The 23,260-nt window shown below is 28.9% G+C and overlaps 1 protein-coding gene and 1 long non-coding RNA gene across 5 annotated transcripts; one reads left to right on the top strand and one right to left on the bottom strand.

Annotated features, from left to right (window-relative positions):
* The first annotated feature begins 14,159 nt into the window (after positions 1-14,159).
* Positions 14,160-21,285, top strand: LOC110663529 (bZIP transcription factor TGA10-like). 4 transcript variants are annotated; one of them, XM_021822871.2, is made up of 11 exons: positions 14,160-14,674; positions 14,869-14,969; positions 15,636-15,712; positions 15,833-15,973; positions 16,154-16,225; positions 16,303-16,362; positions 16,489-16,566; positions 16,649-16,724; positions 16,831-17,102; positions 17,867-18,106; positions 20,959-21,285. In XM_021822871.2, the coding sequence occupies exons 1-11, from the start codon at positions 14,382-14,384 to the stop codon at positions 21,106-21,108; spliced, it is 1,560 nt and encodes a 519-aa protein (XP_021678563.1). In that variant the 5' UTR covers positions 14,160-14,381; the 3' UTR covers positions 21,109-21,285. The 4 variants fall into 4 exon arrangements, with proteins under 4 accessions (XP_021678563.1, XP_021678564.1, XP_021678565.1 ...); XM_021822872.2 differs by having other exon boundaries at positions 14,162-14,674; positions 14,872-14,969; XM_021822873.2 differs by having other exon boundaries at positions 14,163-14,674; positions 15,833-15,958.
* On the bottom strand, positions 16,505-21,095 carry LOC131179956 (uncharacterized). Its single transcript, XR_009148961.1, has 2 exons — positions 20,957-21,095; positions 16,505-17,113 (listed from the first exon to the last, which is right to left on the bottom strand). It is a non-coding gene; the product is annotated as an uncharacterized LOC131179956 (long non-coding RNA).
* Positions 21,286-23,260: the final 1,975 nt, after the last annotated feature.

The raw sequence follows: 23,260 nt of genomic DNA, 5'->3' as shown, positions 1-23,260 counted from the left end.
TTAGATGAACTGACGAAACATATACAAGAGAGTATTCCTTGGTGCATGATGTTTGCGGATGATATTGTTCTGATAGATGAGACACGAAAAGAAGTCAATAGAAAGCTAGAACTTTGGAGAAGTACTCTAAAGTCAAAGGGTTTTAAGTTAAGTAAAATAAAGACGGAATACATGCATTGCAAGTTCAGTAAAGGCCAAATTGGTGATAGGGAAAGAGTTAGTTTAAATGGAGTGGTACTGTCCCAAAGTAATCACTTTAAATATCTAGGCTCAGTCCTTCAAGTAGATGGGGGATGTGAGGAGGATGTTAGTCATAGGATTAAAGTCGAATGGTTGAAGTGGAGACGTGCCACGGGAGTTTTATGTGATCGTAAGATTCCCAATAAATTAAAAGAAAAATTTTACCGCACAGCCATACGATCGGCTATGTTATATGATAGTGAGTGTTGGGCACTGAAAGAGTCGTATGCATCTAAGATAAGAGTTGCAGAAATGAGAATGTTAAGGTGGATGAGTGGCCATACTAGACTAGATAAAGTTCGTAATGAGAGTATTAGAGAAAAGGTAGGAGTGGTGCCAATTAAAGATAAGTTGAGAGAAGGGAGATTGAGATGGTTTGGTCATGTGAAGCGTAGACATACGGAGGCTCCAGTTAGACAAGTAGAGCACATTAGGTTAGAGGATAGAAAGAAAAAAAGAGGTAGACCTAAATTGACTTAGAGGAGAGTAGTACAACATGACCTAGAAGCATTACATATTTCTGAGGATTTAACCCAAAATCATTCAGAGTGGAGAAAGCGAATCCATATAGCCGACCCCAAATTTTTGGTATAAAGGCTTAGTTGAGTTGAGTTGAGTTGTACAGTTAGACCTAGTTCATTTTCTCTATAGCTTTTTCAGAGCATGGCCCATAAAATAACCGGTGTAAATAACTATAATTTTGTGGTAGGATTATTAAATAGAATGTGTAAAATAAAATTGTCATTTATAAATAATTAAGAGTTGCATGGAGGAAGTATGTAACTTTCGAGTGTGGTCAAAGTAAGTAGTTATAAGAAATGTTTATAGTTATTTAGAACTCTTTTTTTTTTCTTTTAAACAATACATACGTTATATAATTATAGAAAATTTTGATTGCCAATAATGTTTAATGTTATATTTGATTGTCTTTTAACTAGTGTCACTAATGCTTATATATATATATATATAAAGTTGATTTATTTTAATTTTTTAATTAAAATTTACTTTATTATGTGAATTATATATATATATATATTTAATCTTCATTAAGGGGATGTATGTGTATATATTTTATAATCTAAAAAAAATCAGTTTATTAGCTTAGCTAATACTATATGCTAATTTGAGAAATTTATCTTTTATAGCAGCTTCTTATATTTAATTAATTATTTTTTCAAGAGAAAAACTCTATTAATATAATTTTAGTAGCTTTTAAAAATTTGATCAATTATATCAAGATTGAAAAGATGGGATAAGATTATCAAAACACCATAAAATTTAGTGTTTTTTAGTCAATAGGTCATTTAACTCCAAAATTAAAATTTTTAAAATAAATTTCTTGATTTTTTGATTTAGACAAAAATCAAGAATGTTAATTTTTTTAATTTTTAAGTTAAATTTCTTGATTTAACTCAAAAATCAAGAAACTCAATTTATTATTTTTTTATTTTTAAAGTAAATTAAGTTTCAATTGAAATTTATAAATTAATTTAAATAAAAAATTAAAAATAATTAAATTTTACATCCCAATAAATAAAAAGGGTAAAATTGAGCGTTAAGTCATTAATTTTTATATAAGTTAACTCATAGAGATTGGTAGGAAAGCAAAAACTCAAGAGATGGACTTGTGTTGAGATTCCAAACAGAAGAATATGTGAAGGAAAACACCAATAAAGATAAAGTTGAGTTCAAATGTCAGAAACAGTTGAATATTTGAATTGAACTCAAACAAAACTGCCGTGCAGGAGAAGTTGGTCTCCAGTTCACACAAGGTCAGGCCATGCTCAGCCACCATAATAGGCTAGGAGAGAGGTTCATTGTATGGAAGAGCCTAGGCCATAGCAAAGAAGCCGAATAGTAATTAAAGTAGGAAACTTCCATTCAATGTGGTTGACAGCTGAAACAGAAATCCTAGAAAAGAGTTCTTCTTCCATATCAATATTTACTATTTTTAGAAACTGGGAAAAGGGTTTTCATGGCCATGGACCCCACTTCAAAATTTTGTGACTTTTATGGAATATTAATTTATTATTATGCATCAAAAGCCCATATTGTCCCTCAAATTAGGGGTCTGTCCTATTTGAACAAAGCAAACCCATATGAAAAATTTTCAGCTTTGATGCTATAAATAGCAAAAACGTTATCTCCACCACCCTCCCTCATCCACAAGATCTAACTAAAATTTTCATCTTTAAGTGAAGCTTCAGGAGAATCCTAGCCAAACCGATTTCCCATCTTCTACTAACAAATACAACGCATTCATTGCATTGTAGGAAATTAAGATATAATATATATATATATATATATATATATATATATATATATATAATATGAAATTTATAAATAAAAATTATATTAAATTTATAATAAATCAAATCTGGATAAATTTTTTCTTGCATGATATATTTTGTACAAAACATAAATGAGTTTAGATTTATCTAGCCTAATGTCTAAAATTAATTAGCTTAGCTATCTTACTCATCCCTCCAAGGAAAATTTTATCTAAATTTGATTTATCATAGACTCAAGATATATTATTTATAGTGGATTCACATATTAAATAAATAGACTTATATATTTACGTTTTGAGTATATAATGAACCACGTAAAATTTTTCCATTTATATATATTATCTGTCTCTATATAGGCTCAACTCAAATTGTTTAGCATAGCAAGATTTTCCTTATGTGGTGAATTGATGCTCTCCTATCATTGGTGTATCTAGAGAATTTTTTCTATGATCAATATATAAAAAATAAATTATAATATATTACTAAAAAATATAATACCAATATCTTATAATTAGATTGATCCTGAAAAAAATTAAAAATTACAAAATTATTAATACTATTAAATATATATATTTTTATATAGATGACTAAATAGTCACAATAATCAAATGATTGCTCATGCCATTATGTAATTTTATCTTAATAAAATACTATATATTTTTATTTAGTTTTAAATTTGATAAAAAAAAGATTCAATAATTATATTTATTAGAGATCAATTTAAATAAATACATACACATGTAAATTTTTTCTTTTTTTAGTAAAAAGGGGGTCATTTGACCCTCATTTGTGTGCTTGGATCTGCCAATGTCTCCTGTCTTAGGTGTTCCAATCTAACCAGAAATTACAATCCTGTTTAGTTCAACGACTGTGAAAAGCATGCGCGGACCACAGATCCATAATTTAGGAAGCTAATTAAATTCGTTTTAAGTGTCTAACCAATGAGTCTTCTGCGGGGATAAAGATTAGGAGTTGATTTAGTTTATAAAAATAATATAATAGAGAGCCATCATCAACACATGGGCAAAATTAGGTGAACACGAAGGAAGCAGGTGTATTTGCAAACATGAATTCTAATATTGCCACTGCATATTAATTGAGTTGGTCATAAATTATATATGATTATGATGATATATGGTCCATCCCCAATAAACAACATTCCCTATTTAAGGCAAACAAGATTAGGCATACTATATACATTATTAATTACTTTACATGCGCTATTGTTAAACAAACCATTAATCAAGTTCAACAATACAATCATGTGGGTTAAAGCATAAGCAATGTTAACATATATTATTGGTGAGCATACATAGGGTATTGATTTCAGATCCCTTAATCCATTGTTACGGCGAGAGTTATAAAAGGGAAAGTGTTATCGTGCACAACAAAATTCATTTAGTATCATTAATTATGAAAGAAAAAACAAAAAGAAATAGTTAGTGATATTAGAGTCGTCTTTAAAGATGATAAAATTCTAAATTCGAGTTATTATAATTAAAATATTAATGAGAAAATCAAAGAGAAAGGGTATATTATAGGAGAGGAAGTGGAAGCCCTCACTAATCTATATGTATATAAGATTTGACTTCAAGTGCGTGGGTGATGTTCTCAGTTTTTACAACAGCATCCTCTCATATAGTCTTCACATTAACTACAACAATTTGCAAGCCAGCAAGTTACATTGTCTATTAATTAACAACTAATGTCTGCAATTTTTGTTTGAAGCTTTTAGGATTAATTCATATATAATTGATAAGGCGTGCTTAGTTGACCAAATGTTCAATTTACAAAGTCAACCATAAAGGAAATTAATGGTAACGAGTTATATATATATAAGAAAATTGAGAGTCAATGAGTAATAATAAATTTCAATATATGGAAAGGAGTAGTATACATTGAATGTGATCATCGTGTCTAAGCTAAGAATCATTTGTTAATTACTGCAAATAATTAGAGAAGTCTGATATAATGTCAAAGAATAAGTCAATCTAATTAAGTTTATAGGAAGAGCTAATGAATAAGCTTTTTTAATATTACAAAGTCATTAAAATATTATATTTTATATATAAATTAAAATATGCAAATCTCCTCCAGAAAATATCATTCCTCTATTATATTAACAAACAATTTTCAAGATACTAAAATTGGGTGAATTAATTTTGTACTGATAAGTAATTTTTACCTATATTCAGCCAATTATAAATTATCATTTTAATTAAAATTATAGTAAATTTCATATAAAAATTCATATATATAGAGAGAGAGGGGGAATCTAATCATTACCAATATCATTAGTCAATTAGCTCTAGTTTAATGGTATTAAAATTGTCTTTAAAACTGTAAAATCAAATTATCTTTAAAACTATAAAATTTTGAGTTCAAGTCTCAATAAAAACAAATTCCATTTCTATTTTATGAGTTTTCATTGATCTTTTCTTTTTTCGCTGAAAAAAAAAAGTCTTAAGTTGCTGCAGGGAAATTGAAAAATTGCAAGGTCTACTTATGACCATTGTTATTAGTTAATCCTTTTAAGTTTTTCTATTCTTAATTTTTTTTACAATATATAATTAATTTAATAATCAAAATTTAGCATTTTTATTTTCTGTGATATATATATTTTAATTTTTTTTAATATAAAATCACGGAAATTTTCATCAAGCTTTAGAATTTTACTCATATATATGAATTAATCAAAGTATGTCTAAAATTAATTCCAATATCACTTAATTTTATTTAATAATAAGAGATTATCTCGATGGAAAGTGTGTATTTTTTGTTTTTTTTACTGGATTGGATTTTATTCTCCATATTAAACTTGATTTATTAAAATAAAAATCTAATATGATATATATTAGAATGATTCGTAATATCATTAAGAATGGGATTTACAAATAGTTGGATAATATTATGTGATTGCAATAAACAATTTTGCTTTGTGGATGTGTTCTGATACACCTAATCCAAAATAAATCTGTTTTCTTCCTCTGATTTCATTTATATATTATAGGAGTTCATTGTCTTTCTCAAGAGGAAGGTTTTGATTAATAAAAAATATAATTAATTTAGTAGAATTCAAATCATGTTGCTAATATATTAGGGGTTTAATTTGTACCTCTTTTTTTTAATTCTTTATTAATAATTTAAACAGAAAAACTTGTGGGATAATGACAGTTTTGATTAAGAAATTAATATTACTAACCAACAAATTTTTATATGTGTTGAAATATAGTTTGGGAGAAGCAAATTTAAGTATATATATACAAAATTAAGAAATTCATCCAAATAGTCAATGGCATACCAAATAAACTGTTCAAACCAACATTATTCATGCACCAAAGCCAACAAATTCAATTCAACTATTAGCATTGTCAAACAAAACTTTCAATTATTCTTAGTACATTCTAAAAATTTATTTGATTTTTGGTCTGCGCGCATATATAGTGTACTTTTTTTAGTATATTAGGGTATTCTCTATATTCATTCTAGGGTTTACAGAAAACTAATTTCTTTTTAGGATTTATGGTTACTTTTTCTAATAATATTTTCTTCAAAAATCAAACCTGAATTCTATTTTGAGAGTGCAATGAGTTTTACTATTACAACTAATACTTGTTAGTCGTATATGATGTATTTTGAACATAAAAGAAAAATATGTAAGTTTTGGAAGAGAAAAAAAATGATGCTTTTATTGCAAAATAACCAAGTCAAAAAGTCCTTAAAATATCTCTTTCATTCAAAAAAAAAAAAAATCTACAATCACATATTTTGATAATGATCAGGTTGGACTAACTAGTTTTGAATTAGGAATTGGCCAACAATTTTGTTTGATTTATAATCTCTGGTTGACTAGCTTTTAACCTGATCAATGTTGAAGAAAAATTACTGATGAATTTCCCAAACTCGATCAATAAATAAAAAACATGGTTTCTTGTTTACCCAATATAGTTCAGTTAGTAATGACGGTATGGAAGAGTAATTTAAAATTATTTAAAATTAATTTTAAATACGTTAATTATGCCAACTGATTTGGGAGAATAAACTATTGATTGAAGAAAAAAAAATTTTTATTATGTGTTGAGAACTCTTACAGTAATAATAATAATAATAATAATAATAATAATAATAATAATAATAATAATAATAATAATAATAATAATAATAATAATAATAATAATAATAATAATATGATGTTTTGATTAGGAAAAAGAATTTATAAAAGGAAACTTAAAATATGAGAAAGTTCAAATAATTTAGCCTTTGTGTTATTTTGCCTTAATATTTAATATTATATTAAGAATTTTTATTTGTTTAAAATTTGAAAAAATGAAATGATAATATTATTAAATCATCAAGTCAAACCGATTGAATTGAAAATCAAACATTAAACCTAATCATGTTTTGGCCTGAGATTGCTAAAGATAAAACGTCTTGCTATACATAGTTATCCTCATTTTGTGTAGTCAATAGTTGAGGTTAATCCTCTCCTAAATTCATCTACATATCTGTATATATATTATAATTAATACAAGAGAACACTGGTTTTGCCCTATCCATCACATGGTATTAGAGACTTACACGTTTCATTATGGCTTCCACACAAAGTTTAATATCTACTTTTCACTTCCTCTTTGTCACCTTCTTGACTGCATCTCACCTAGTACCTCCTTTATTTTTTAGTAGAAATCACTCAGTATTCGAAACTTACTAGCCTGATAAATCTGGATTTGTGCCAGGCAAGCCCACAAAGGACGGCAAAATTCTCCCTCCCAAGTTTTAAAAATACACCATACCTAGGCTCGAACTTGAGAGAAGAAGAGACTCCTACCATTCAATCTCACCCCTTGGGAGTTCACCTAGTACCTCTTTGATAAACTCAGTTCATCAAACTATTTGCTATGGTACAACTACTATCATTCACCGTGGTCAATCTCTTATGTCTACTAATAATGCATCCTTTATTCTTGATAACATCTCCTTAACTGACATTCAAGAAACTTGTTTTTAGTTTATGCATTTACTTCTCAAAATAATGTTTCAATTGAATTCTTTTGTAAGATTTTTGTTATCAAGCATATCCACACAAAACGGGTTCTATACTGCTACCAAAGTAAAGACGATCTCTGCACTTTGCAACTGTATCGGACTCCATCTCGACAAGTTAATTTTATGGAACTATGTACATGCCATGCTCCTTTAGGTGATGCCAATGATCGGACAGTGAATCATGTCTTGTCCGGTCAAAATTTATCTTCTTCCAATAGATCTCCCTATGCATAAATTACCATTGGTCAACTTCACATAAGTTGAATACTGTGAAATTGGAGTAGCTACCGCATAAGTCACCTCGCTACATTCCCTTTTACAAGATCTGTCTTTGTTACCATCTCAAACTCCCACACCTTGGTGCGATAATGCGGAAGCAATTTATCTAACGGCAAATCCAATATTCCACGCCAAACTGAAGCATATTGAAGTAGATTTTCACTTTGTGCGTGACAAAATTACAATAATAGAGCTGCAAATGCGCTACATTCCCTTCAAGGATCCAATTGCCAATATTTTCACAAAAGCTCTTCCATGAACCAGACATGATCTACTAAAACACAAGCAGACAATTCAACCAGGACCTGGTTAGAATTGAGGGCCATGATAAGGTTTATCAATTAGGTAGCTCAATATCTTTTTGTCTATATTTATTTAACCTCATCTTGTGTATACAAAGTTCAATCCTCTTTTAAACTCATCTACACAACTGTATATATATCTAGTTGATACAAGAGAACACAGATTTTGCCCCATCCATTATAGCTAAAAATATAAGTGTAGCAACAATTAGACGAAAGAGGAGAAAGAAAAATTGCGTTAGGTCAAATATATATATATATATAATTCATATTACATTTGGATATATTTTCATAGACTTAAATTGTGATTTGATCCGAAAGTTTCTCGCTGCGATCTAATTGGGATAAAAAGTGAGATCTGCGATGGTAGCTGAGGACATGGGCCTCCCACAGTATAGATCAGTATAAATATTACAATATTCTGCCATTTACCGTAGAGTTGTGAGATATTAGAGAAATACATTGGAGTTAGAATTTGAGAGTTCTGAGTAATTGTATCTTGTTTTTTTTTTATTATAATGAAACATTTTCTTTCGTCTTTCCTGTAGATGTAAACCTTATGGTCAAATTCCGTATTATTTTTTTTTGCTATTTTATATTATGTGATTATGCGATTTGTGTGTGCTTTAAAATTATGTGCTTATTATAATAGATGCAATGGTCATCCGTGGTAAATTAAATAATGATTGAATCTACTAATTATATTATTTAAGTGCAACCTGATTCAACGAAATCTACCCACACTCGAAACTTTCATATTGGAATACATCACCCATGGGATCAAAAACTCAACAATCAAATATCATGAAGCAGCTGATCGATTTCTTTCACTCTCCCATATTGTTACATCAAGATATCATATTTTTATTTGCTTAACCAAATCTAAACATTTTCAAATCTTGAACTTTGGGACCTTTTGCACTTTGTGGGTTTCGTTTGGCTCTTGAGAGGAACTATTAGCCATTTCAATGTCGACCAAATGATTTACTTACGGATGAGTAGCAATAATATATGTAGTCAGCATAGTTATTTACTAGATGATTATATATATATAAATGAAAAAAAGATAAATTTATCATTATAAATAATACAATAAAATATTAAACTCAAATAAAAAGCCAATTAATTAACATTTTTTATATGATTTAGAATCAATATATCATTTATATATATAGGCTCCATTTGTTTTGTAAAAAAATAACTTATATATGAAAAATACTTTCTAAAAAAATTATTTTCTATGAAAATATTTTCCGTTCTTTAATTGTAATGTAAAATTAATTATATGTATTTATATTATGTATATATAAATATTTTTACATTTTAGTAAGATTATCAAAACCTAAAAAAATAAAAAAATGACTTTCTCTTTTAACTTAAAATGATTTAATTTTCACTTTAATTTAGAAAATATTTTTCATTTCAAATACTAAAATATAAAAAATATTTTTCAGAAAAATATTTTCAAACAAATTGAGGGATAGTGAAAACTCGCATGATAATGAAAGTAATATATATAGTTCAAACTTTTGAATGGGCTACATAATTCAGTTTGAAAGATATAATAAGATTTTATTGTCAAAATTTACTTTGTTATGCATAGTCAAAAGGGTATTTATTATTCTATAAAAAAAGTATTTATTTATAAAAAAATATTAAGCTTAAATCTCTTATCTCTCAACTATTTATAGAAAATAAAAAATAATGATCTAAGGTTTCGTTTATTTTTTAAAAAATAACTTATGTATGTTTTCTTAAAAAATATTTTTAAGAAAAATATTTTCTATTATTTAGTTACAATATTAAATTAATAGTATTTATTTATATTATGTAATATAAGTATTTTTTCATTTCAATAAAATTACGAAAGTTTAAAAAATGAAAAAAGATTTTCTCTTTTAAAACCAGGAAGTCATTTTCTTTAAAAATACCTTAATTTTTCTTTAATCGAAAAAATATTTTTCATTAACTCATTTTCCTGAGTGTTCTAGTGACACAAGTTATAGCCTTAATGTATTCTCAATGCATTATAACCTAATCCCCCCTTATTTATATCTTTCTAATTTTAAATCAAAGAATTATTAAGCCTTCCTTTATTATCAAGTAATTAAATAAAATAATCTTTCATAAAATTATAAAAAAAATAACTGAATCAACTAATTCATAATGAGATAAGTTATTGTTCAACAATATTAATTTAAACAAATATAATAACATGTTATTGTTGTTATTGCTTCCAACAAGTAGCAAACCTTTCTATTTTAAATTATGATGAGTAAAATAATTGGAGAAAAAATATTAAATTATTATTAGAATTTAAATCCTTAATTATTCCTATATTATAAGTTAATATATAATTATTTATCATTAATTTCAAAATAAGTAATATATAAAAAAATTATTGAATGTTTCTATTAATAGCTACAAAAATATTTTCACTATAAAATATATTTTATATAAAATATATAATTTTAAAAAAATAGATAAAAAATTTTATTTGATTTGGGAAAAAATAATTTGGAATTAGTTTTAATTTGCAGCAGAAAGAAAAACGTAAGAGAGGTTGGTGGTCCTCTATCAAGAAAATGTGGGTGCCCACAAAAAAATAAAAAATAAAAGACTGTTTATATCATTTTCCATGCGGTTAGCAGACAATTCTTTGTATATGGAGTGGTTGGAAGTAAAAAATCGCGGGAAGGGTGGTGGGCCGGTTTACATGGGTCCCACCCATCTCCATCACAAAAGAACTCTGAAATCTGTAGCCGTCCGATTGTTGTCGATGGGTCCCACCTGCAACGCTCCTTCTAATAGAAATGGGAAGACTAGCGTTACACGTGGTTTACGGTCAACGGGCCTGATTGTATTCTTTGGTTGACAACTGCCTAGAGTAATAGCTGTGATCGTTTCTTCATTGACCGTTCTACCCTTCTCTTGCCACTGTAACGCCCACTTCAAATTGAATACTTGCCTTGAAGATTTCTCGCCTTTTTTAAGAAAAAAAAAATAAACAAAAACATTATTTTTATTTTTTTAATTAATCAGTAATATTAAAATCATATTTAAAATTGTGAAATTCAAATTCAAATCTTAAAATATTAAAAAAGAATCTGTTTTAAAAAAATAAGAAAGATTTTTAATTTTTATTTGTTTATGACAATGTTCGATAATAGTTTTTAAGGTAGCGTTTAGTATTTTGACTATAGTTAAAATACTACGTCTTTTATTTATATTATTTGGTGGTATAATATTAATATTAGTGTTTAGAGATTAAGATAGTGATTTATGAAAAGTTACCATTCGTAATTTTTAGAAGTTAAGGAGCATTTTGATCAGGTTAACAATATGATATCACTATCTTTACATTCAATAACTAATCCAACAAATATTTTTATCAAACACTACTACTTTAAATCACTATATAAATAATTAATTACTAACAGCTAATATTTAACAATCTTGTTTGATAATAATTTTTAAAGTAACATTTAGTATTTTGATTATAGTCAAAGCACTACATCTCTTATTTATACTGTTCGATAACATAGTCTTTATAATAGTAGTATATAGAGGTTGGGGGAGTGGTTCATACAAAACTATATTTTTTAACTTTTAGAGATTAAGAGAACGTTTTAACCACGGTTAATAAGATTATACCACTATTTTTACACTTAACAACTAATCTAACAGTTATTTTACTGAACACTTTTACTTTAAAACACTATATAAACAGTTAACCACTAAAAACTAATATGTAATAACTACTAAAATAGCTAACAACTAATATTATCGAACAAGGCTAATGGCTAACAGCTAGTAAAATAACTGACAAATACTAAAACAGTTAACAACTAATATTATCAAACAAATCTTATAAATTAAGTTATTTGCATTTATTATAGATTAATGGGGATAATTATATAATTTTATTATAAAAAAGTTTTTATAATATTATCTTTTAGTTAATTATCATAATTAATATACGAGTTTGTTAGACAATATTAGTTATTTTATAACTGTCAACTGTTTTACTAAATGTTAATTATTATATATTTGCTATTAATAGTTAACTATTTATATAGTAATTTAAGGTAGAAGTATTCAGTTGAATTAACTGTTAAATTTAAAAATAATAATATAATCTTTTTCACTCTAATTAAAATACTCTATCAATATCTAAAAGTTAGGAAATGTAACATTTCATTAATAACTTCTTTAGCTTCTAAATACTAGTATAAACATTATGTCATCTAACAGTATAAATAAGAGAGATAATATTTTTATTATAATCAAAATATTAAACACTATCTTAAAAATCATGGTTAAAAAAATCTTAAAAGCAACATAAATTTGTTACAATGACGAAATGAAATTCCACATACTAAAAAGTAACATAAATTTGTGGGATTGCTTAATGTTAAAAGGTTTTATATTCCATTTCCATGTCATATAACTTGTGATATTATTACAAATGTGGTCATCATATATGTTGGAGAGTTCTAAAAATTTAATGCCATAGTAATTAACTATCGAACTAGCATTTATAATCATGATTAAGAATTGGTAATTACACTTTATTTAACTAATTATTAGTTGTGTCTTAATCTTCTAGAACGTTGGCTTACAAAACAAAGGCCTTTTGGGAAACCTCAAGTAGAGAAGCGGCCATAAACAAATGGGGAGAAGTCCTAATATAACCAAATTATTGTTTTTGTAAAAATATAATTAAGTAGTGGTAACTCTCATCATCTGAAAATAATAATTCATACTCATGACGTTTTGCAATGAAGTATTAAATTAGTAGTGGCATTAATTAAGTATTAGACGTTAATAATAATAATAATAATAATAATAATAATAATAATAATAATAATAATAATAATAATAATAATAATAATAATAATAAAATTATGAGGAACCCATCGAAGACATTAGATTCTCAAGTTTAATTTTACTGACTTTATTTGGTTTAATTTTATAGTAAAATTTATTTCATTTGTGAGTTTATTTGTAAATAAATATTTTTTTGTATATTTTATATTAATGAAATGAATTTTGTGTTTAAAATAAATAAAATAAAATGATACATAATAAGAGAATAATTTTATTACTTAAAATATATATGATTTTAAGTTTAGAATTCATTTGTAAATTTATTAATTTTGATGGAATTTGGTTTAGTTATAATAAATTATATATAATTGATTATTAAGAATTTTAAATGAATTTTCCTTTAAACTAAACGCTAAAATTTTATATTTATAAATAAATTCTATAAAATTTATTTATACCAAATATCACTTTAGGATTCATCAATTTTGATGCTTATTTTACTATCATTCCTCAATTTTAATTTATATAAAAAAAATACATAAATTTTAATTTAAAATCACTTAAACTCTATCCGAATAGATTTCATTGTGTACTTCAACCAGAAGCTTTGGACATGCTAGCTAAACTCTGCCACATGAAGAAAATAGTCTCTTAGACATATCTAAATCAATTACTAGTTGGGATATCCAGTATAATTTGTTCAAACCGATTTTGAATAATATTAAATTAAAATTTAAGTATTTTTTAATATAAATTGAAATTGAGAGAAGATAATGAAATAAATCTTAAATAGATGAAATTAAACCTAAATTGTAATCATTGACTAACGAAAAATGACAAAATTAAAAAAGAAAGGGGCTGGTTTTAGTAATCGGATAAAAAATCATTGTGGGAAAAAGAAAAAGAAAAGGAAAAAGAAAATTATCCTCAGCAAATTAGAAGAGAACAACCTAATGGCTATAGAAATGAAAAACAGCCGCCTCATTGTCTACGTGTAAGTTTGCATGGAAATCTAAACAGTGAACTTCCAAAACAGCTGAGGACATTGTGGTCATTTTATCTCCAAAAAAATTTAGACTAAGGAAAGGAAACCAAAAGCGGTTTTGTCAAGGTCTTGGTGGTATTTCTATCCCACAGGAGAAATGAGAGAAAAAATTGAACAAGATATCTCAAGACCGCTTTATCTGAATATTTTTGGTGCTCTCAAAGTCGGTCTATTTTTATAGATTAGAGAGAGAGAGAAAATATAAAACAGATTTGTCTTTTTATTTCTTTGCATTCAATTCTTTCCTTTCTTTTTCTCCTCCATCATTCTTTCTTTCCTCTCTCTCTCTCTGTCTCTCTGTGTGCAAGCTACAGAGATGATCTTGAAAGGAGCAATAACGAGGCTGTTATGCCATTAATGGGGTTTTCAAGGGTGTTTGGAGGGCAAGTTCTTGAAGAAGAAGAAGAGCAATTGGAAGCAAAGCTTTTACAAAGCCCTTTCATGGCTACCAATAAAGTCATCAATCACTCAACTCAACTAGAAGAGCAGCAACAAAATCAACATCATCACCACCATCATCAACATCCACAACAGCAGCAGCAAGAACAACATCTTCAGATACAAGAGAATCATCACCATCAGCAGACTCCTTATGGAATGATGCAATCATCGTCATCATCCTCAATCCCTGGGACCTTCATGTAATTTCTATACTTCATCAAAAACCCAATTAGATTCACTTCTTATTCTTGTTCTTCTTCTCTTCTAGCATCATCACTTACAAGTCCAATTAATGAGAGGTTTATGATACTGCAAATAAGCCATATCTGCTTTTTTTTGCATATAGACTAAATATTTATTATTATTATTATTATTTATGTACTTTCGGTGTCAGCAGAAGCAAAGATGCTGGAGCTTATGACTTGGGAGACTTGGATCAAGCTCTTTTTCTTTATCTTGACGGACAAGACCCTTCCACTGTTCAAGACCAAAGACGTGAGCTCTCTCTCTCTCTCTCTCAAGATTTCATTTTTCGTTTTCTTTTTCTTTTTGCTTTTGTGTTTCTGTTGCGAAGATTCTCTTTGGAAAGGGTTGTTTGGATCACAGGGAAAGCATGTTCAGCAGATTAAATCTTTCGGTACTTTCTCTTTGACCAGATCCTTGCACCTGCAAGAAAGAAAGAGGAATGATTTCCTTCTTTTCTATTTAAAAAGAATTTCAGACTCTAACCAGAAGAGAATTTCAAACTCAAGAACAAATATTTAAATGCTTAATTATCCTTTTTTCTTGTCGAATATATTTTTGTTTCTTGTTGTTTGGAGGTTGGACCATGACATCTAAGAAACCTACGCATGTATCATGAATTACTCGCTAATTTCTACAAGTACTGCAAAGGGTACGAATAGGGTATGGGTTTTCTTCCCTTTCCCACTTTGCTTCCTGCTTTTTTCTGTTTTCATGGCAAAGAGCTACAATCGCATGACGAATTCCTATCCTTCTACTCATGGCTCATACCTCTCTTGCCTTGTCTCCTCTTCCTTTCTCTTGGGTCCCTCTTTAATGAGTCTCTCTCTCTCTCTCTCTCTCTCTCTCTCTCTCTCTCTCTCTAAACTTTACCTATAAAGAGAATTAATGCTTGTGAGAATTTGTGTGCGTTTGCAGAGAGTTCTGGAATGAGGCCTCCAACTCTGAACATTTTCCCTTCTCAGCCTATGCATGTAGAACCATCATCAGCAAAGGTATAATCTAACCAAACTTTTCATAGCTTAATTATATGCTTGTTTTCTTGCCTGTGTTTTGTGATACCTAATTTTATAATAATAATAATAATCTCTAATGGGTTTGTTTGGATTTGGTAGGCTAATACTCCAGGATTAGTTTCTCCAATAACTAGTGGTTCTAAGAGACCATCAGAACCGACCGTGGAGTTGGCCAACGCAAGAAATGATGCTGCATCTGGGCCTGAACCAGCCAAAGCTATCAAGGTAGCTAGATTAGGAGTACGTATAGTACTTAAAAAAATATTGTAAAAAGACTGCAATATTTAAATGGAGAACCACCAAAGTCTCTCTCTCTCTCTCTCTCTCTCTCTATATATATATATATATTATAGCTTATTGAAAACTGAGATTCTCTTGTTTGCAATTTGAATTATAAAATGTTGATTCTTGTCATGGCAGCGCGAAGGGAACCGTAAAGGTCCAACAACTTCTAGTTCAGAGCAGGAAGGACCCAAGACTCCAGACCCTAAGGTGATAACTTGTCGTTTTGGTTCTTTTTCTGCTTTTGTTCCAACGTTGAACGTTTTACTTTGATAATTTCTGTGCAGACACTGAGAAGACTTGCTCAGAATAGAGAAGCAGCGAGGAAAAGCAGGCTTAGAAAAAAGGTCGGTCCGCTGAATATATTTTTCCTCGTATAATTATTATTCTTGTTATTCTAAAGTTTCCAAACAATGATTTTCAACCCATAAAATCAATGAGTTATGCTTCTTTTTCTTATTTCATGATTGCAGGCTTACGTTCAGCAGCTAGAGTCAAGTAGAATTAGACTAACCCAACTGGAACAAGAGCTACAAAGAGCCAGAGCTCAAGTAAGTTTCTATTAGCTAGGTATATATCAAATATCATCAAAAGATCTTCTCAAGATCTGAACCTTTTTTTTGGCTTAATTAGGGTCTATTCTTCGGTGGAGGAGGTCTTCTAGGTGGAGATCAAGGCCTTCCTGTAGGTATCAGCAATATTAGCTCAGGTATATTCTCTCTCTTTTGTTTTGTTTTGTTTTTTAATTTAGTTTTTACATTTCTCTGCGTAAAAAACAATGAACCAATCCTTCATTTCGTTTTTGGACTTGGTAGATGCTGCGGTATTCGACATTGAGTATACCAGATGGCTGGAGGAGCACCATCGTCTCACATGTGAGCTTCGAGCAGCTGTGCAGGAACATCTACCTGAAAACGAGCTTAGGCTCTTTGTGGACAACTGCTTAGCTCACTATGATGAGGTGATGAGCCTCAAAGGCATGGTTGCCAAATCCGACGTCTTCCATCTTGTTTCTGGCATGTGGAAGACTCCTGCCGAGCGTTGCTTCATGTGGATGGGAGATTTCCGGCCTTCAGACCTCATCAAGGTACTCAAACCCTACCAGTTTCATTTTCACATGTAAACTTGAAAAAGATGTTCTCCCATTTCTTAGCCATTACAAGCAGCAATATTGCAGCAAATGACATTGACAACATATGTGACAAGAAAATGACAAAAACATGCATTAATTAACTGTAAATTAGGTGAAGATATATAGCTAACAGTCAAGAAGCAAAAATTGACATTACAGAACCTAATAATTCAATGGAAAATTCTTGCGTAAACCCCATCCATTATACCTAAGTGTAATATAAGCAAAAGCTTGATGTTACTGTCATTAGTATATATTGTGCTCGAGAGGCATAGGACGTTATTATTGCATGGTGCAAGTTGTCGGTAGTATTGGAAAAGAGAATAGATAGGCAGCAAGAAAACAAACAAAAAGATCAATATCAATGAATGACGAAAGGTACCGTCAAGGTTTCCACCAAAGGGTAGAGTTAGGTGTCAATCAAATAAAGCTAATGTCTGGTAATAGAACTTATAGTTACACTACCATAGAAAAGGGTGGATAAGAATTGCACGGTTTTTCTACTCCATGTCTTCTCCTCTCACTTTCTTGTTGATAGTTACGATGGTCTTGTTTTTATTTTCATCTCTTCTTTTGGTTTCTAGTAAATAATTCACTATGCTTTCTAGGGTATCAATTTGATCTTCTTTATAGATCCCCTCGCAATAAAGAAAGAAAGAAAGAAATCGCTTGTCTATTTCATACTACAGGAACTTATGCCTGTTGTTAATTATTTGCAGATAATATTGAACCAAATCGAGCCCTTAACAGAGCAGCAAATCTTGGGGATATGTGGATTGCAGCAATCCACACAGGAGGCTGAAGAAGCTCTATCACAAGGGCTTGAAGCTCTGAATCAATCTCTGTCAGATACTATAGCGTCTGATTCATTAAGCTGCCCTCCTAATATGGGTAACTACATGGGCCAAATGGCTGTGGCCATGAACAAGCTATCCACACTTGAAGGTTTCGTTAGACAGGTATGACACATCACTCTCTCTCTCTCTCTCTCTCTGTTCCTAACTCCAATAGCTGCTCCATTACTCTTCAATCTGTTTCTGGGACCCATTTATAGAGTGGCCCCCAGGAACAGGAATCTGTTGCTATTTTGGGTTGGGAAAACCTGCCCCAAACACATGAAACTTCCCCATGTCTAGCTGCATATATATATATATATATATATATATATATATATATATATATATATATGGTATTAAAAAATATATCTGCTACTCAGGAAAATGTTGGGTTATGATAGATGGGTCACAGATTTATATAAACTGAGTTTAATAAGTAAATATGTTATAAATTTTAATATAATATTAAATTCAAATAGAACCTATACATTATCACCATTAATGCCCTAAGTAAGTATGGATAGGATAGCATATAGAAAGACTAGAGATAAATATACCCATAGTTCCAACAAAATCATAATTTACCCATGTCATTACGAGAAATTATAAGATATATTTGATATATATTATCTATTTTACTTTTATTTTTATATTATAAGGGGATTAATTTTTTTATGTGAGAAAAAATATAATTTTTTAATATTCTCATATCTGATAATTTGCCTGTAATTACTCATCGTGATGATGGTTACTAGGTCTAATGGCAAATGCTTCCCACGTGGCAGTAGACAAATCAACATCTGATAATCCCATGTTTTTATGATGTAATGGTCGTAACCGTTTGACTTAAAACGACAAATGCATTCCCTTCTCCATAACATCATTTTTGACTGTTGAAAACCGAAACCCACCAAGCATTCATCACTTAACTCTCGATAGGATCTTTTCTAATTAACATTTTCGTTTTACCATTCACCCGAGTTAACTCACCTTGGTTACAAATCTAAACAGATTATATATATATATATTATTTATATATTATTTATTATAGATTTAAGATATAAAATAAATAATAAAATCTATTCATTAAATATATTATCTTACATATTTATCTTAAATATATGATAAATCGAGTTTAAACAATAATTTTTTATCATGCAAAGTCTACTCTTTATATTATAAAAAATATTTATATTTTTATGAAAAAAGAAATACTATTTTCACGTGCACTGAAACCATTATAATCTTCTAGAAATCTAAAGCTAGTCAAATATTTTTTTGAAGTTAATTTTCTTTCAAGGTTGTTTACTTTGACAAGAAATGTATATACATGTACATTGATATTTCACTTGAGATATTTTGTTGAATTTTTTTAATAAAATGGCATGTCAATGACTAACAAGAAGGGGTTAATTAAAGGATAAAATAAGACATCAATTTCTACACTATGGTTTGAAGATATAAGGTAAAGTGGGGCCAATGGTTGGAATGCTAACCTCAAAACCTTTGAAAATTAACACCTTGAGTAGGAGGGAAAATTAAATATTATAATTTAATTAGATATAGTTTTTGTGGTATTTTTATTTTAATTAAAGAAATTCACAAAAATATTAGGAATTCATCTAAGCCTTTAAATATTAGAATTTAAATGCAATGATTTTTAGTCAAGATCATTGTCAATTAGAATTTTCACCAAGAAATGTAAGAAATTATAGTGTGGAAAATCATGGTAATTAATTCTAGCAGATTACTTGACCACATTTAATTTCATACTTGTTGACTTTGTAGTGCTTTGAATTTACTGTTCAATTAATTTGGCCTAAATGAATGCATGAACATCATTGTTATCTATGGAATTTTCTTAACTTAATCAGCTATGGAAACTTTTTCTTTAAATTATAATATATTAATAAAATCAAGGAAAAACTTTAGGTTCAAGCTATTTTAAGTAAACAGACTCATCTCATACACCAAATCTAGGATCTAAAATATTAAGTGAAAATTTTTCATAAAGGAACATCATTAAAGAGTACATAATGAAGAAAATGAGGGATAACATTTAGGGGAATTCTTATTTAGATTCGGTCTATCATAGACTCGAAATATAAATGTATAAGACCTATGTATTTACTAGAGGGACTCCCGTACGTCTTATATTTTGAAAATATGATAAACCGGGTTGAAAAAAAAATCATAACATCCCAACTCGTAAAATTAGCATGTGAAAGCAATGCTATGAGTCTCCCTATTAACTTGCCTCTTTACTCAAGAAGTTAAAAAGCCTCTCCCTTGATCTTAACAGTTATTTACAACAAAACTTAAAATCAGAGAATAAGATTATTAGAATTGACCATTAAAATAAGTTCCAAATTAATTAATTATTTTAATTTTTCTAAATAATATTATTACTTATATAGTTTTGTCCCTATCAATTATCAAACTTCCACATTTACTTTTCAATATTTTGTTTCTTCCTTTATCCCTTTTGACAATTAAGACCCTCTACCATCATAAAGTCATGGTAGATAGCCATTTTAATCTTAAAAATTGAATAATTCAACCTAATTATTCTTAATGTTGCTCCTAAAGTCAATTAATTAAGGGTAAATTGTTTTCTTCCTCCATTTTTATTTATTGCATTTGAATTTTTTTATTAAAATTATTTATTGTATTTAAAAATAAATGAGTATTAATTTTTGTTTAATTTCACCTTTTATTTTTATTTAATATAATATATATTTATATATTTTTTAAATTAGATAAAACATAATTTAATCAATTATTAATATATTTTTATAAAAAAGAGGTTATCAAATAATTTCTTTAATGACAGACACATGCATTTATTTTGTTTAAATATAAGCATTAAGATTTAAATTTCACAAATAAAAATAAAATGTTATAATTTTTTGTATGAGATAAAAATTAATAAAAAAAATTTATGTTATAAAAATTAATAGAATTTATACTTACAGGCAGATAATCTGAGGCACCAAACCCTTCATCGGCTGCATCAGATATTGACAACCCGCCAAGCAGCGAGGTGTTTCCTGGCGATTGCCGAGTACTTCCATCGTCTCCGAGCACTGAGTTCCCTGTGGTTGGCTCGTCCCCGGCAGGAATAATAGAAACCTAGAAGCAATAGCCACTTTTATATCTTTATTTAGTATTTCTATCTCTTTTCTCTCTCAATTATTAAAATATGTTTTCTTTTGATGATATTTCTTTTGCTTACTTTATACAGAGATGTATAGATCATAGACAAAAGGTAGATTGAATTTAAAGCCGTAGAACTTTCTTTCTTTCTCTCTCTCTCTCTGTGCATTTCTTTCTTGGATTAGGAAATTCGGAGAAAGCAATGATTTGGCAGCTATTTTTGACTAGAAATAGAATGAAGGAGGAGTAAAGAAGAAGGAGAAGAAACAGACCATTGAAAATAGAGAAGAAGAAGAAGAAGAAGAAGAAGAAGAAGTAGGAGGTTGAATTGATCTACTTCTGCTGTTGTTTGGGTTTGAGAGAGTGAAGACAAAGTGTTCAGTTGGAGATAGAAAAGAGAGAAGACAGGTGTTAAAATTTAAACGTCCATTTGGCCTAGGTGTAGCACTGTAGCTCCATGCATTGCTTCTTTTTAGGTCATGGGCTTCTGATCAAAAACTGACAATTTTCCAAGCTTTTTACTTTTTCATTTTTGGCTTTTTTAATTTGAGATTTTGGTCATTACTCATAATTATAATTGATAATGTAGTTTTTAGTTAGTTGTAATTGTAAGGTATTATGATAATTTTTTTATTATATTATAACTATTTAATTATTCTTCAATTAAACATTATAGAATTGTAATTGAATTCGAAATCTTCTTTAATAATTTGACCCATAAAAATATAATTGAAGATCATATAATTATATAAATATATATAGATCTAGCCACGAACCCGTTCTTTTTTTGTGTATAAACCACAAGTTTGGTTGATCTCACGATTTGGACTGATTTCGATTCAAGACGATTTCAGTTTAATTTTGATTCGACCCCAGGCATGATCAATTTGATACACATTTTTAGATATCATTTATTTAGTTTTTAATGTAAAAAAATTAAAAGGACCCAAAATATAAACACAATATAGATTAAAAGAAAAAAATAAACAAAACTAATTATTTGAATTGGGCCAATTTTGATTCGGAATTGCCAGTTCGAATCGACAAATTCTGATCTTGGTTTAAAAGGAAAAGCACATAAATCGACCCCTTTATAGGATGATTCCAGGCTGATTTATGAATTGAAACCATTTATACGATCTAATCCTGGAGATTTAACCTGATCAATCTCAATCAGATTCATGATTCGAATTGGTTCGCGGCAAGGTATATAATTTATATGCACATTCCCCATAGTAAGGTAAGATTTATTCACAGACCTAGTAATCCATCAAACTTATAAAATAGTCAGTTTAAATTAAGTTATGTTTGATTTAGGGAGTTTTTTTTTTTTCAGAGATAAGATATTCATTAAAGGCCCTTAACTGGGTAGAGAACAAGATACAAAATGAACATTTATTGACCTATTCAATTGTTGACGTTCAAAGATTATTAGTTTAATATTAACCATTAGCAATTTTAATCAGAAATAGCATATATCATAGATGGAATCAAATGTTACATAGTTCGTAGTCCAGAACTGAGCCCATTACACTTAGAGATTGTGGCTAACTTTAAAACTCGTATCAAAAGCCTAAGCCCATTTTTCACTTGTAACCTTAACCAAAACAGCAAAGAAAAGAAGGAAGGAACCTTCGTCACTGCATTAGGATCACTAGAAGCCACAGAGTCGTTAGCCACAGAAAGAGGAAAACTCCACCATCATGAACGAACATGCAGGCTAAAACGGCCCCATCCCCGACTGAAGCATGGAACCCCAACACAAATCAACTCCAAGGCACAGGCAATTAAAAAGCCAATCTCCAAGCCGAAATTGATAAACTAGAACCATGGATGCTGGTGAACCGAGAGAGGCTTAGTAGTGATCAGGCTTCTCAATCTCATATAGCTCATAGGGATCAGAGATCAGCAATCACTTGAATGGCACTGGATCTACCCTTGATATGCCAGCTAGCAGGGAGAGCCCTAGGAAACCAACTCTTACTTCTCACCAAGTAGCAAAGAAAACTGGTACAAACTGTTTTTTACTTCTTGAACCTATTCTGATATGAGCTTAAGGGAAAAAAAAAAAGTAAAGTAGGTTTAATGGAGGAAACCAAGGCCTCAACGTCAAAAGAACGT

The sequence above is a fragment of the Hevea brasiliensis genome, chromosome 5, assembly GCF_030052815.1.
Source record: "Hevea brasiliensis isolate MT/VB/25A 57/8 chromosome 5, ASM3005281v1, whole genome shotgun sequence".
Classification (NCBI taxonomy): Eukaryota; Viridiplantae; Streptophyta; class Magnoliopsida; order Malpighiales; family Euphorbiaceae; genus Hevea; species Hevea brasiliensis.
This window is presented reverse-complemented; position numbering and strand designations above follow the sequence as displayed.

Coding starts and splice junctions, on each gene's coding strand:
- LOC110663529 (XM_021822871.2), top strand. CDS start 14,382: ATGCCATTAATGGGGTTTTCAAGGGTGTTTGGAGGGCAAGTTCTTGAA. Junction 17,103..17,866: donor GGCCTTCAGACCTCATCAAG/GTACTCAAACCC, acceptor AATTATTTGCAG/ATAATATTGAACCAAATCGA. Junction 18,107..20,958: donor TTGAAGGTTTCGTTAGACAG/GTATGACACATC, acceptor TTATACTTACAG/GCAGATAATCTGAGGCACCA.